The sequence below is a fragment of the Dermacentor variabilis genome, unplaced genomic scaffold, assembly GCF_050947875.1.
Source record: "Dermacentor variabilis isolate Ectoservices unplaced genomic scaffold, ASM5094787v1 scaffold_12, whole genome shotgun sequence".
Lineage (NCBI taxonomy): Eukaryota > Metazoa > Arthropoda > Arachnida > Ixodida > Ixodidae > Dermacentor > Dermacentor variabilis.
Window position 1 is genome coordinate 28337929 of NW_027460280.1, and position 16702 is coordinate 28354630.

Consider the following 16702-nt stretch of genomic DNA (forward strand, 5'->3'; position numbering starts at 1 on the left):
CTATGGTATTGGGCTACTGAGCACGAGGTCGCGGTATCGAATCCCGGCCACGGCAGCCGCATCGCGATGGGGGCGAAATGCGAAAACACCCGTGTGCTTAGATTTAGGTGCACGTTAAAGAACCTCAGGTGGTCGAAATTTCCGGAGTCCTCCACTACGGCGTGCCTCATAAAGTGGTTTTGGCGCGTAAAACCCCATAGTTTAATTTTACATCCTTCGAACTCCCGCTTCCCCCTCACTCCACCTGACCTATCGTGCTTTATGGTCATTGCTCTTGCTTTATAGATAGTGGTTGCATGCTCGGGCACTTACGTTAGGGATAAAATGAAAAAGCGATCATGGCGGCGTGCGCCAGACTGCGCCCTCTAGAAGGAGCAGCGCGCAGGTTTGAGAAAGTTTCGTACACAGTCGAACGCCTTTACTACGGAATGACCTGTATAACGAAAGATCTCGTATGTCCCGGCCGAATTCTTGTCTTTCATGTGTATTGTGAACGCCTTGTAGAAAACTAACGAGACGTGAAGAAACCAGAGAGGGATTTACTCATCGTTCCAACTTCTTCTCTCGCGGTGCTCGCTTGCCCACGTTAATACCTTTTTTTTTTCCTACGTATACTCCCACCCCCGAGTAGTGTTGTCAAATTCGAGCTTGTACAATTTCTGCAGTGGCCTTCTTATAAACTTGCCATCTTGATCTTTCACACGGCAGGCTCAGGTTACTCCATCTTGACCAGGAAGACGTCCACAACTCGTCTCAGTCGCCAATACTGCTAGACATGTTAGGTTCCTCGATGAGGACTCCATAACTTACTTGTAAACTTCTATTAGTATGCGATGGGTAGAGGGGCAGTGTCCGCAGCTCGAAGAGGTACTCCTTCTTCCATCTGATCCATAGGTGGTAGACGAGCTTCTGCTAGCTTCTGCTGGTATCACAACTTTTTGCTGAGGTCACGTCGAGTAGGCTGGGCATTTCGAGCTTCGTAGTCACTGCTGGTTCGCTCCGGAGAGGCAAAAAAAATGAATGCTTGACCAGAAAATGCGCAGGACATATTGGAGAGGGCTCTGTAGCGTCCGTATTTTCAAGTCAGCCACCAAGTCGGACCTGCCCGCTTTGATCCAGGTAAGGGTGGAGATCGCGCAGGTCGGAGTGTTTCGTGACAGTGTCTCTAAGCCGAAGGTGTTCAATGTCATTCACGAATACTTCGAACATTTCAGTCTTGTTTAGCTCCTCTGTCGAAATAGTGCCACCGAGCGACATTTGAGTACGACGGCATCGATCCACAAATCGAACTCCCCAGGCGGTGGCGTGCAGAAGCTTCTGGAGGTTGCTAAACTTCCTTAAGTCAATCAGGCTGTCCACTTTTCTCGGTAGTTGAAGAAGGACATGTTGAGTGTTACACTCTGGTTCTTGGTTGATCTGTGTACTCACGTATGAATTTTTAGGTCCGGTTGATCTTGGCTGGCATAATCATTCAGGTCCGCTCCACCAGCTGCGACATGTACGTAGAGCCTTTGCGGATACGCCTCTAGTCAATAAATCTAACGGGTTGTCTTCTCCTGGGCAGTAGCGCCATAGAAGTGGGTCAGCAACTCATGCGCTTTCAGTCACTTCGTGCTTTACAAAATGACTCAGCTTGTTATGGTCACCATAACAGTGATAGTGTGATAGTTCAGCTCAGTATGATAGTTCGCTTTGTCCACATGAAGCGCAGAAAATGCGTCGAATCCCACGATGAGCGGATATATTTTAATAATATGGCTTCTACTACCGCGGCCATAAGCTCGAGCTTCGGCAGTGTTAAAGTATTGGCAGGTGCTACTCGAGATTTCGCTGCTTTTAGTGATGTAGCTGAATTTCTGCCGTCATCAACTGCTCTCAAATAAGCACATGCTCCATAAGCCTTCAGGCTCGCGTCGACGAATATATGCAGCTTTGGCTTCTCGACCGCTCCATATAGCCCATCTCTCACGCAGAGCGGGATCTTAATGAAGTCAAGCTGGATTACGTCTGCGCACCATGCAGTCCATCATCCATGACGTCTTGGTCTCCTTTGCCAACTCGCCATCCCAGGACTGACCTAAAACCCACAAGCGTTGAAACAAAAGCTTTGCAGTGACGGTGAAAGGCGATAGAATACCAACAGGGTCGAAAATTCGGGAAGCATCCTTGAGTAGTGTACGTTTTGTGTCGGGCTGTGTGTCGGGCTTTTCTTCCAAGTCTGTGTCGGCCACAAATTTGGTAGAAAATTCGAAGGGATCAGTTTCTGTGTCTCATTGCATTCCCAAAACTGTAGCTGATTACCTTGATGCGCCTTCCACTTGCTCCTTATGGTTGTCGACAATGTTCTGTAGTTGCATGCTGGTTATTAATCTTCCATTTTCTGAAATTCATTCCTGCATCTCTCAAAATTTCCTTCGACCGCTTATAAACGCTCAGACCTTCTTAGAATGTCTCCGCATCCACCAGTAAACCGTCTACGTAAAAGGCCTTCTTCAGAATCGAAGTGCGCGCTTTGTTCTCACAAGCGTTGTCCATGTGGTGATGGATAGTCCCCATGAGCAAGAAAGAGCTTGATGTTGATACGAGTGGTATTCGAGTCATGCGCCATTCGACAATATTACTGTTGTGGCTGACGGGAATGGCATCAAACCAAAGAAACCGGAATGCATCTCGGTTGGTCTCCAGTATCTCGATTTGTAACAATGCCTTCTCGATATCTGAGTTGATGGCGACCGGGACCCACCAAAAGCGAAGTAGTACTTGTAGCAACGCTGGATTGAGGTTGACCCCTTTGTCCAGGCAGTCGTTGAGGGATGGGAAGCCTTGAACGTGGGACGATGCGTTGAACGCTGCCTGGAGCTTGGTAGTGAGCGATTCCTCTCTTCCCGATGTGGCATATAATAGGTGGCCTGATCAATAGGAACATTCTTAGGTACCACTTCAGCGTGTCCTAGCTCCAGGCATTTCCCGATGACTGTGTCGTATAGCTCTCATAATCCTTCATTCATCGATAGCCTCTTTGCAAGTTTTCGTAGACGTGTGAGCGCATTATCACAGTTGCTTCCAAGTAGTTGTTTCTAACCTTTTTTCCAAGGCAGCGCCACGGTATGTGGTATGAAGAACTTTATTTACGTCCTGAGGGATCAGTCTTGGACTGATGCGGGCCGCTTCCACGTCGGGACAGAGAGGCCGAACCCCTCTGCTGTCACGCGGGCCATCTGGACAGCCCTGAGTTGGTCTGCCAGCATTTCACTGTGCAGCATCCGCTGCCACCACTGTTCACCCCGACAACCATCACCGGCCAACGCCAAGCAGCGCCAAAGCATGTGTTCTAAATCGAGCAAACCCCGGATTAATTTTATTCATGATGACCGGGCTAGGGCTCGTTTGTGTCTGCAGAAGCCTTAATGTAACCACCTGTGGCCTATTTAATTTATAATGTGGCAGGGGGAATGTCCTGCACCCTAAGTAATAGTGCTTGGTGATCTCGTTGTAGGTTAACCGTTGGTCCTTGAACTCAGGAGGGGGAGATCCAGCCCCTTCAGGGAGTACACGGCACACTAATCCTCGTGCCTCCCTGTGCGTCACCTCATTGAGGTTACGCGGGGCTCCCTCCAAGTTCCCATGTGCGCCAGGAACCAAGTAACTGTATGCGAAGGGATATCCCTACCCTGCAGCAGTTCTTCTGCCATTATTCTTGCGAATTGTTCCTTGGAAGCGCGCAACGGAGTCATATGAGGGAGGTTCTCCAGAATCTGTGATGTCCATTGCTTTGAGTAGCCAGAACGACTATAAAATCTGCGAGCTAGTTTCATCATCACTAATCGTTTCCACTCGCAGAGCGCAGACCATAAGGTTAGCGTCGCCGTCAAGAAAGGCTTTTTAGCGACTGTGCCCTGGCAGTGTTCATCCAAACGCCGTGTTGACTGCGACCAATCCTCGAATTTTCCAAAGATGGTCAGCTCCAATCGATAAGTTGAGGCCGTTCTCTGTCTCCGCTTCAAGTAAATTCTTTTCGTCAGCAAGAAATTTGCCTTAAAATCGCAACTTCTGAAAGAAGTTGTTATTAGCTGTTGGCGCAGCAATGTCGTGACAGATAACTGGAATCACAAGTGTTTGAATGATATGGATGTCGGAACAGTGTTAGCCACGCAGTGGCACTTCAACAACCTTTCGTACTTCAGCAGCACTTAGGGTTGCGTTGCCAAACGTGTTGAATGCAATTCGGGTTTCTCCCAGTACCTGCAGTTGCAGTTTGACAGCGAGATCTTCTGTGATGAATGGGTAAAACACGTTGTCGGGCTAGTTGGTTTGAATCCATGATAGAGTGCGTAAGCGCGACTGAACGAGGACATAGAAGGAAACAGATACACAGAGACAGCGCTGTCTCTGTGTATCTGTTTCTTTCTACGTCCTCGTGCAGTCGCGCTTACACACTCTATCATGTAATGAATGGTCTCTGACTGTCTCCATCCAGAATCCCTCTAATGTATCTTACCTGCTATTTTTAACGACGAAGGCGCGAGAAGTCTGCAGGTACACTTCTCTGTCCTTGGCGCAAGCATTTGTGGAATCTCTGTCGCATAGTATTACTGATTGCGACGAGGCTATCCTTGCTGTGCTACCGGAAGCCTCCGTTGATCGCTAAGTTTCCGCCGTAGTGTCTTTCTTTCTGTATAATTAGGGCCACACATACTCGAGGTGTGTGTACCGTGACAAGCTGAGCACGTGAGCTTGACGTGGCCAAACTGTGCCTGGTGACCTCGTGATGTACATCTATAGCAGTGGTTGTCTTAGCTAGTTTCTCTTTCTTTAGAAACAAGAGCGAGGTTGGCCTCACAGGCGCGTGTGCCGTGCTTCTTTGATCGACAGAAGAAACACTCCCTCCAGCTGTAGCATGCACTGTGCAGTACGGAAGCGGTGCTGCTGCCTCGAGTTCTCTCAGCACGGTCATCGACAGGTCGTTGTGACGATGGGTTGCACGGTTCTCGGCTTTCTAATTCAATACGTGTGAACATGAGCAGCTATTTTAACTCTGCTTCCGATGTTGCAGCTGCTAGTGCTGGCTCCGAAAAAAAATTATCGGGTTTTACGTGCCAAAACCAATTTCTGATTATGAGGCCAGTGCTGGCTCCGAGACATTCGTATCAGACCCATGTTGTCTTAAAGTCTGGCTCCGCTTTCCTTGCGTATATACTAGAACGATCTCATATCGCAATGCCTTCTGTAGAATATCAATCAGCATTGCAGGTAAACTGAGAGTACGTGCGTTCAGTGCAATCAGACAGTAGATATTTAGTTGCACGGCATCATAAAAGATGCACGAGACGCAAAGACGCATAGAGACGCACGAGGCCTGAGGCCTCGTGCGTCTCTTCCCGATTTGAAGTCGATGGCGAAGCGATGGCAGGTGTTGCTTCACTATCCTTTTAGGATCGCCAAAACGTTTTTTCGGAAGTTCCACGGCATCTGCGTACCAAGTTTCAGAAGTCGGTAAACGGGAAATGGCAGCTGTTGCTTCCCCCGCAAGATGATGCTGTAAATAGAAAAACTTCGTCTTTGTCGATATAGCGTTGTGTAGTTGAACAGTCTGTTCGAACTGCTGCTCCCAGTGAGCTGCCCCATTTGTGAATGTCTTCTGTAAATGTTGGCATATTAAGATTCGGTATGCTTGGGCCAATTCTGGGCATACCATCAGGAACTGTTAGGGTTGCACGCATTCTTAGGAGCAGGCTCCGCTATACTGTCAACGCGTTCCAAAGCTGTGATCTTGCAGCGAATCTCGGCAAGCATGCTGATAGCTTCATCGTTATACTCTGCAGGAGTTACGTATTCTGCTTCGAGCTCATCATCGGCTATGTGCTCTTCGATCGCATCGTTAAGCTTCGAGAGCTCGTTGTTGCTAGTAGATAGGCGGTTGAAAACACATGAAAACTTGGGCTTGTCCATGGTAGGATCTGTCAGTAGCAACCGGGCTTCCCGCAGAATCTTCGCATATTGTGCTTGTCGAGCCGACAGCTTGGTCTTGAGGCGATCCATCCGATTAGATCTTGAGATAGAGGTCTAGTCTCCACGGCGATCATGAACAATGCGCTATCCAGTCAGGTCTCGCAGCCCGCAGCGCGAAGAGGGTGAGTACAAGGTCCCTTGAGACGTGCGATGATGAAGGAAACGTGTCCCCACGGAGGTTTTCGGCACCAAAATGTAGAAAACTAACGAGGCGTCGAGAAACCAGAGACATACTCATCGTTCCAAACTTCTTTTCGCGCAGTGCTCGCCTGCTCACGTTTATTCCACTTTTTCTACACGCCTCTACAGCGAAGAGTCCTACGACGAATTTGTCTGTGCACTGAAGGAGTATAGGCGTCCCTAGCGGCTGACGAATGGACATAGGGGCGTTGCCAGTATGCCCTCCGTAGCCGCCACAGGACGGCGGTGGGCATAGGAAGCGCCGGCCAATACCACAACAAAGACCGTGCGGGGGGGGGGGGGGGTCCAAGCACGTCAGTAGATAGGGTAGGCCGTGTAGCGCCAGCAGACGAACCAAACATTGTAACTGTACTTTGCGTCGCTCCTAGATATTGCTGCTTAGCATACCACGAACCTCGTTGCCATAGCGTCGGCGGCAGTCCCACATTCCTTCACATTAAGTGCGCGGAGAAACATATGCGATTTAATTTACTCAGTATCTCTTGAATTCATCTTAAAATAACGGTTTTATTTTGCTGAACGTTCTCAGCCTGCCTGATTGCGAGCGATGCGACACACGATCTTTACAACTATGGCGAATGATTTTGGGTGTCCCGAGCGCTTCGTTATAGAGGCGTTTGCCTGTATAGGAGGCCCACTTGGGCTCGTCCCTTTCGGTGAGTCACTTGTCAGATTCTATATTGTTTGTGGGCGTTCGATATATCTCAGTCCACAAAATGGTAATTTGATGCATAATCGCAAAATCAAGAGCCATTTTTTTAAATAAATCTATTTAAGGAGAGGTTTGTGCCTTTGTGTGGCGCCGGCTACTCCTCTTGCGTGATAGTTATCGTCGGAAAGTTGTCAACAATCACCAAACTGGACAAATAAACACATGAACGAACATTCACGGTACTAAGCCTCAGTACTGCAATATAAATAAATGCCCGCACAACAGAAGAGTTCACAAAGCATCAACACTCACAAAACCAAAATGTTCACACGCAACACATGAGTTGACACAGCATAGATGTTCACAAAACGAAGATATTTACACAGAAGATGTTGGGCATTTGAATACCACACTCTAAATGCAACAAATACAAATGCTACATGAACACGAAGACACAATCAAGATGTAATTAAGGGTGCCTGTTAATAATAACACTGCGAGCTAGAGCTATCGTATGACTTAGTATTTTTGTGATATTTTTGATTCCACCAAAAATTCTACTAAGGCGCGCAGCGATGTCTTGAAGTTTTTCTGTTGGCCATGGACCTAAAATTGCATTTTTCCTCATTTTATTCCGTGCTAGATTTGCTGACGTAATGTATTTCCTCCACCATTTAAAATAGTTATTGTACTCGAAGAAGGTCTTTCGGGAAACGACCATTTTCAGGTTATTATGCACATATATTTATGTTCCCCTTGCTGTTCTGTGCGAAAATTCGTACGGCGTATGAACAAAACTTGGATGTATAAGAACAAATGGTTGTTGTGCGTACCATGAATGGGATAGGCTCGCCAGCATCCCGGCCTCCGACCACCCTCCTGGAGCGGTGCTGCTCCGAGGCAGCGCTCGGGCAAAGGGGCCCTGTAGTCAGAACAGTAGACAGACACAGTGGCGGTTCTCTGGGTATCACATTTGAACGCCTGTTAAGTTTAGAAGCACCACTATTTGAACAAATTTCGAAAGCGCAGAGTTATAATGCGAAAGCACTATGTGCTGCATTACGCGAAATTCCGTCGTAGTCGGCGGCGTGACCGAATGATGGTACCAAAAATGGCCGACGCCGCAAAGAGTAAAAATACGCCCAACAATGCTCTGATAGACGTCCAATTTCTCAGGGAGTTTCTATAAACGAAGTAAATTCATTTCTTTAAAAATAAAGTTTGGGAAATTTCGGTCTGGGGTGGGAATCCAACCCGGGCCTCCGGGGCGCGAGACGAGCACGCTTCCCCGACGCCACGGCGGCTCCACGGTTATGGCTGACTGAAGGCGCGCCTAGTGCGTACGTCGTTGGGCACGTGACTGCGCATCCAATGGGGACGCGGTGGCGCCACGTCACGAGTGTGTACAATGAGCGTATGAAAAAAAAAACATTGATATCCATTCGAACGGCGCTGAGCGTTCCTTCGAGTTACGAACTCCTCGCGGGCAAGCGAGCGCGTTGAGACGCTTGGCGCGTTTTCATTTGGCCTTACCGAGGCGCGCAGTTAGAACGCAGGCGAGAGCTTGCGCGGACGAGGAACGCGCGGAAAAAAACATTTCATCAGAGAGACTATAATGCTTTCGCATTCCCACACGTAAGCAGTTTTAAGCGTCTCTGTCGAATTTTTGACGTACGGTCGCAGCCAAAGCACTCGGCTATAAGTTTGAAGCATTTCAGAGCTATGATTTAATTTTGTCAGTTTCGAGTAGTGCAAGGCAGGTTAACTACAGCATGAAAGCTAAGGAACGAAAGGCGAAACAAACAACGCGTTGTAATGTCCAAGCTGTGGTCGAGTATCCCGAATGCTGGTTATATTCATTCCTATTCTGTGTCTGACCGTCAGGTTGGAAAGTTCCTTTGTCATTCGCCAAATTTCGGTCCATGCAGGGTCGTAAAGAAATCAGCTTATCGGAGAACGGTGAACTTGCTTGACTAACATTTCCTATAGGGATCTCGCAGCCGCTGCATGGCGCGACAGCGCTGCAAACAGCTTCACCAATGGCTGAAATTTTATCCGCGGCATGTGAAGCGCACAACGCTTCGGACCATAGGTCGGCAAAGTAAACTAAACTCACTCAGTTTCACAAAATAGACATTGAGCTTAGGGCTCACCTAGACTCAGAATAACCTGAGTAAAGATTTCTCATGTTACGACGTCGGCACTCGCGGAACTTGCAATACTGCGTGGCGCTCTTCAGTTTACTGATCGTGAACCTCCGAAGCAGCGGGTAATATTTCGTGAATTGAAACGACCATCACAATGTCTGCAGTTATTCCTCTGACGCGACTACCATGAGTAGTTGATGGTTGTAAATACAGATCTTTATCACCACATCACACAAAGAGGAGACGAAATTACCTTTAAGTTCTTGCCTGCCCACTGTGGCATAATTGGCAATGATAGCGCAGACGGAACTACGCTAACATTGCATAACGAGAGATAGTGTGTTCCTATCCCACTTTCAAGGATTAACGCTGCTAGACAACTTCATCGGATTGACGATCCGTAATCGCTAAGGGAGTAGAATCATCCAAGTTAAACAGGCGCCAGAAAGCACACTCGGAGCCCCTCGCTACAGCTCCGAACTCCAGCCGAGTTTCCTCGTCGCAAGGCAACTGCCTTGTTTAAGCTATGGTTCGGAGTTGCGTTTACGAAAGTCTACTCCGAATTCATTAGAATTGTTGATGGTGCTGCGTGCACTGCCGACAGTTTCGTTGAGATCATCATCATCATCATCAGTCTATTTCATCATCATCATCATATCATCATCAGTCAATTAAGCTGGGTAGCATGGCGGCTTTGGGTACAGTACAGGTCAGTATAGAATTCTTCCGCTTCTTTTACGATATCTTCAAATTGCTGATGATATTACCCTGCTTATCTTTCAGTGCATACATCTTGGCTTGTCCTATACCAAGTTTTCTTCTCAATAATTTCATGCTGGGTTAATTTTTTTACTCCTTGCTCAGTCTTTCTCACGTTATAACTCGGCATATCTCTTACTTTCTCCTTGTTTATCAGTTTTGACAGTTCCGCGAACTCTGTCTGATATCTTGAGTTGGACACTTTCCTGTTTTGTCATTTCTCTATTAGGTCCTTTATTACTTGGGAGAGCTTACCTACTGGTTAACTTGCTGCCTTACCTTCCGCTTAAATTGCTGCTTCTGAAATCAGCCCAGTTAGGGTCTCATTCATTACCTCTATGTCATCTTCATACGTCTGTTCTAAAGCTGCACATTTGTTTGCAAGCACGAGCCTGAATTGGTCCGCTTTTGCCCGTACTGCGTCTAGGTTGGCCTGTTTCTTCTTGACTCTTTCTCTCTTCATATTGAGGGAACTCCCAGACCTCACTAACCTATGACCACTACACTTTACCATAGCTAACACTTCTACCTCCTGCACTATGCTGGGATTGGCAGAGAGCACGAGATCTATTTCATCTCTTATTTATGTATTAGGGCTTTTCCAGATCCACTTCCTGTTGCTACGCTTCCTGAAGAAGGTATTCATTGTTAGGAGCTTACTTCTTTCCGCACATTGTACCAAAATCTGTCCTCTAGTGTTCCTAGAGTCGATGCCGTAGTTGCCAATTGCTTGTTCACCAACCTGCTTTTCCCCCACTTTTGCATTGAAGTCGCCCATGACTACAGTATACTGAGTTTGCACTTTTCTCATCGCTAATTCAACATTTTCATAAGGCTGTTCTATTCCTTCATCATCGTGAGTGGAGGTTAGAGCGTAGGCTTGTACTACCTTTATTATATACCTCCCATTTGCTTTTATTACTACCGCTAGCCTCTCATTAATGCTGTAGAATGCATCAATTTTTCCCGCTATGTCCTCATGCATTAGAGTTCCTGCCCCGTATTGTCTCTTATCTGGAGGTCCTCTGTAGCAGAGGAAGTGGCCGTTAGTAAGCACTGTATAAGCCTCACCAGTTCTAACCTCACTAAGGCCAATAATATCGCACGCAATGCCTGATAATTCCTCCAAGAGTCCTGCTAAGCTAGCTTCACTCGAGAGGGTTCGTGTGTTGAACGTTGGCAGGTCCAGTTTACAGTGGCGGCCTCTCCGGATCCAGAACTACTTAGCACCTTCTGCCACGTCGCAGGTCTGACTGCCGCCTTGGTCAGGTGCTCCGCAGCCGCTGGGGTCTGAGGGCCATGAGTTAATTATAGGGGTCACGAGGGAGGTAGTGGCTGAATACTGCACCAGGGAGGCCAATTCCTGTTCTATTGAGTGAGTGTCTTTGTTGAAGCTTAGTGGGCCTTCCTGCTTTGGTTGCACTTGAACTAGTATAGCCCCACTGGCTCTCGGCATTTTTTTTTTGCTCGTGTCAAGCGCCACTCGAAGCCTGAAGATGTAGTGTACTGGAGGAGGATTCGAGCTTACGACCTTCAGGTTTGATGCCTGGCGTTCTACCTCTGCCCCACGCCACCGCTTCATTCACATAGCTATAAATGGAACACCCCACCAACCCGCGCTCCGGCGAGCCGCAGGAATGACACTTGATTCGGGCAAGTGGGTACTAAGTGACATGTGCATTAGTGGCTATCGCGCACCACCGAAAGAAGGTAAAAGAGGCAATCAGCAAAAGCAAAAGCGCCCCCGTACCAGCGAAAGGCTAATTTCAAGCGGCGGCTGAATTCGCTAAAAGAAAAAAAAAAGGATTTGAACTGTTGACTATAGCATCCGAACATCCGAAATAGCTCAGTCAGATAACCCTGTAGGTGGCGAGGCCACCTTAAGGCGCACAAGACCAGCCCAGAGGAACCTACATGCTTAAAAACTCACTTGAATTATCCGCGATAGACGGGTTTTGCGATCGCGGTAGGCAGCACTATGTTATTTATTCGGCTCCATTCCACTGTCTCTGGCCGCATCGAGATAAGCGAGAGAAGAAACAAAAAATAAAAAAGTGGAAAAAAATGGAAGAAAAAATTTACTAATGATTCTAACATCGTGGTTCTGAACCGCAGGTAAGCAGGCGACCGTGAAAGCGGCTAGATACACTAGACATTTTCAGCAAGGTTGAACAGCATTCAAACTAGAGAGGAAGGAAAACATAGCGGAACGAGTCTCCGCGCTCGCCCGATGGCCATGAGCCACGTAGGCACGGGGACGCACCTAGCTGCTTACTGGCGCATCTAGCTGCCACAGTCACCGAAGAAGCCTTTTTAAGGCCCAGTCGCTAACGAATAAGGAATGCTATGCCGCCTAGTAATTACAGCAAACGTGCAGGTGGTGCGACCAGTTAGAGACATATGGGGCGCTATAACGTAAAGCTATTCCAAACTTTTCTATTCCAATTCTGCAATCAGACCTCCGCGATTGGCCAAAACTTTTTTGATCACCCCCACTTCGCCTGTCTGCCACCTGACGTCACGAAAACCGTGATAGCTCCCCATCTGATATGACGCGTATACACATTGATTATGCAAAATTAGACCGAACAAAAGAAAAATTGTTATTTCTTATTAGACGCCTTTTCGCCATTAGCCCTCGGCTATTGGTCAAGAGTTTTCGAGCTGCACATACTTCACCTGCCTGTCACGCGACGTCACAAAACCACAAAAACTCACCCCGTCAAAGTGACGTGTGCACGTTAAAGATGCATTAATATGCCGAACAAAAGGGAATTTATTTTTCTGAATAGCCGCAGGCTGCCCCGTTCAGAAAGGAATAAAAGATGGCTGCCGCCAATCGCTCAGGCACTGGCTACTCGCACCTGCCAGAGAGCATAGCTTTATTTGCGTACAATAAAACTTTTTGCGTGGCCGTGTAAAGTTTTCGAGCACTTTCCGCACGTTCATGACCTCGCTCTGCCAACCCTTCTTGGCTGAGGATCCGTTTTAGCGGCATTCTTGACCTTCCGTTGCATTCCGCCGCGATTTTCGACCAGCCACCACAAGCTCAGCGGCACATTCACACCGAAAGCGGAGCGTCTAAGCGGACAAGCGGATTTTCAAAGCGGCGAGGCGGCGAGCGCCTGCGCCTGTTCAGACCGGCCGCGTTGTCTGGCTATCCGCGACGCCGGGAAGGCGGGGCATCTCGCAATTTCTTTAGCATGGATGGATGGATGGATGTTATGAGCGTCCCCTTTGGAACGGGGCGGTGGCTTGCGCCACCAAGCTCTTGCTACTATGCTGCCTAATATCCTACCTAGGTTAACCAATGAGAAACAAAAAAAAGGACACTATGAACTACCACGTCCAAATTTTCTGATACCCTATTGCGAACTGTGCTTTTGTACGTCTCCGTCTTTTGTCGTTTCCCTACTTTTCTTCCACCAATCCTCCAATCGCCTCTTACTGATGTCTATTGCGGACCTGTTTGCTTTACCATTGCTCCCGCTGAACCCAAGGGCTTCAAGGAGGCCAGTGGTGCCTAAATCAACCGCTGGATAGACGTCTTCACATTCTAATAAAATATGCTCCGTCGTTTCCCTAGCTTTACCGCAGCAAGCACATGCTTCTTCTTCCTTCTTATATCTCGCTTTATAGGTGCGTGTTCTAAGGCATCCCGATCTCGCTTCGAAAAGTAATGAGCTTCCCTTTGAGTTATCATAAATGGTTTCTTTCCTAATTTCGTTTTTTCCCCTTAAGTAGTTACTCATGGCAGGTTTCTTTTCCATTGCCGCCACCCATGAGATTAATTCAGCCTCTCTGACTTTCCGCTTGACCTTCTTTGTTGCTGTGTTGCCCACCCCACAGGCCGCATACTTGCTGGTAAGCTTCCTAGTTCTTTTCCTCCACTGTGAATCAATGTTTTGCCTGTACAGATACCTGAACACTCTCCCAGCCCATTTACTTTCCTCCATATTCCTCAGCCGTTCTTCATACTCAATTTTACTGCGAGCTTCCCTCACTTCAAAACTAGTCCAGCCCATATCCCCTTGCACAGCTTCATTTGTAGTCTTCCCGTGAGCGCCCAATGCGAGGCGACCCACTGACCTTTGGTTCCCGTCGAGTCCTGATTGTACCCCTGATTTGAAGCAAACAACCGCATTTACAAAAGTAAGTCCTGGAACCATTACCCCTTTCCACATACCTCGGAGGACCTCGTACCTATTGTATCCCCATAGCGCTCTGTGCTTCATTATGGCTGCATTTCTCTTCCCGTTGACTGTTATGGTTTTTTCCTGTGTTTCCATATATCCGTTGCCTTCGTTTATCCATATACCAAGTTATATTCTGTTACCCGAGGTATTTCTTGGCCCTGTATCTCCACTGTCTGTTCACTGTTTTCATTGAATACAATAACACCTGATTTTCTAACACTAAATTTCAAACCTAAATTGTTGGCTTCCTGTCCACAGATATTAGCCAGACGTTGCAAATCACTTTGCTTGTTTGCGAGCAACACAATGTCGTCCGCATAAAATAAACCTGGGAGTTGCTGCTCTATTACTGTACCTGCCTGTTTGTATGATAGATTAAACCCGATATTACTTCCTTCTAGCGCCCTCTCCATCCTCACCATGTACATCATAAACAGCAGCGGGGATAAAGGGCACCCCTGCCTCAGTCCCTTGTTGATATGAACTTTCTCCGCGCTCCTCATCCCTTCCCATTCAACGCAAACAGTATTTTCTAGGTAAATCTCTCTCAAAAGCTGTATACAATCGTTTCAAGCAATTTCAAGGACGTGCCGCCATCTCGCGGCACTTTGTGTTTGTGCGCGCACTTTCGATATTTTTTTCTTCGTGGGTCGGCGCGCTCCCGTCCGCTATCTACTTCTGCAAAATGAGCTCAGACGAAGAAGACGAGATCGTTGGCATTTTACTCGCCACTTGTCTAGTCGATTTTCAAGATTTGTTACAGCGCAACACAAGACAAGGACAAAAGAAGGTATAAAGCGACGACACGGCGCCGTGTCGTCGTTTTATACCTTCTTTCGTCCTTGTCTTGTGTTGCGCTGTAACAAACCTTACTATGAATCCGAACCAACTGGCCCAACTTGCCGTTTTGACGCTTTTGAATAACAGCAGCGAAAAGCCCAGAGAAAGACATTCGTTTACATTCATTCACCAGCGCTTCCGCAGTGTCGGGTTCTGATTGGCTGCGGCCAAAGCGGCCAACTTATCCGCGCGGAAAAAATCGGTCCAAGCGCGAGCCGGCCAAGCGGCCGCGTATTTACCGCAAAGCGGAAAATCCGCGGCCGCTTGGCCGGATCCGCTTGTCCGCTTGTCCGCTCCGCCTTCGGTGTGAACGTGCCTTAAGGGAAAGCGGACCAGTCGCGACGCCGGCACCACCCTCTTCATTCAATTATCGATTTTCAGTGCACTAGCTCGGCCCCACCGAATCCCTCTCCACTTGAGCGTGCTTCTCGCCTCTTGTCAGCCAATTAGATAAAACAAGCCGCTCAGTGTAGGCAATGTTATTCGTTTTTAATGTAAACAAAAGTGACCACCTATAAACGAGGATAGCGTTTGATTGGTTTGTTCAGACAACCCGCGGGTCGCCGTCCGATGCTTGCGTCGGCGGTTACGCAAATTTGACGTCAAGAGATTGGAATAAAAAGATATTGGAATAGTTTTACGTTATAGTGCCCATGGTTTGTACACTTCGCGCAGAGGAACAACCGTGCAAGAAATGATTACCAGAACACGTCATGCGCCACATCGAGGACGAAGCCGTTCATCGATGATCGATCATCTATTATCCGGCAATCCTTAGTTTGATGTACAGAGATAGTCGTTCTCCTACACTGGCACAATTAAACAATAGGTATTTGTCTACAAGCAGGATACTGGAACGTAGACCACACTGTTTATGGGCGCGCAAGGCTGTGATCACTTTCTATCCTACACATCGGACAGAATCATGTACTGTACATCGGACTCTGTGTTGTGCATAGGACAACTGTCCTGTACGATCCCTTTTGATATGGTGAACATTTCCTTGTACGCGGAACATTATCTTTCTTGACCTACTTTCTATTCTGTCATCCTTTTTTTCCCTCTGTAATGTAACTGACCGTTCACTTTTCTGGTTAATCTCTTTACCTTCCTCTCATTATATTCTTTCTAAGACTCACTCGCCAAAATCAGGCTCAGGTACGCTCACTCACACTCACGGACCCATACTCGTGCTCACCCACGCTCATTGAATCATGGGCTCGACTACATTCGTAGAACCACAGTCAGATTCCCTCTCGTTCATGGGGACTTGGCATCGCACGAAGTCTGGTGGACTTAAAAACAACGGGAGTCAAATGTGATTCAGACACACTGGCGCAAGTCGTGTCTTCGTCCACTTTCATTTCACGTTTTGCTATTATTTATACACTTCAACTAAAACCACAAATAATATCCCCTATGCTTTCGGTGGCTTCATTGTCTCCTTGTGTTGTGACTAACAAAAATTGAGTGCCTCGGTTTCCCTTCTTCTCGTTCATTGACTTGAACTCACTCAGACACACAATTTAAAATTCACGTGGGTATCACTCTAACGCATGCTCACGCCCACTTCAACTCGCCTCGAGTTACCCCGCTTCATGTTCAACCTTACAGGGGCTTAGGTCAACTTACACACACTGGGACTCACTTCGGCTGGCTCGGGCTCTGACTCATGAGCGGCTCTGAATTTGAGGGAGTCGATTCATGAGTGAGTTTGCGGACGTGCTCGTATGTTCCGAAGCGCTGGGCGCAGGGCTTGGTCAGTGTATTTCGCCGCGGTTCTAGGCAGTTTGTATTTCCTATGTAACATTTCTGAGCTTTGAACACAAAAAGTGGTACTATCCGCATGACTGATTGTGTGCTTCTGAAATGAAGGCACGCGAAAGCGGCATTTAATG

General features: G+C 47.6%; 1 protein-coding gene across 1 annotated transcript in view; it reads right to left on the bottom strand.

Moving 5' to 3' along the window:
• Nucleotides 1-16702, bottom strand: part of LOC142565777 (trypsin-1-like) — a 118022-nt gene that overhangs the window by 41539 nt on the left and 59781 nt on the right. Inside the window, exon 3 of the mRNA XM_075676307.1 lies at nt 7696-7784. Within this exon, the coding sequence (XP_075532422.1) occupies nt 7696-7784 (89 nt within the window). The remainder of the gene's footprint in view (nt 1-7695; nt 7785-16702) is intronic.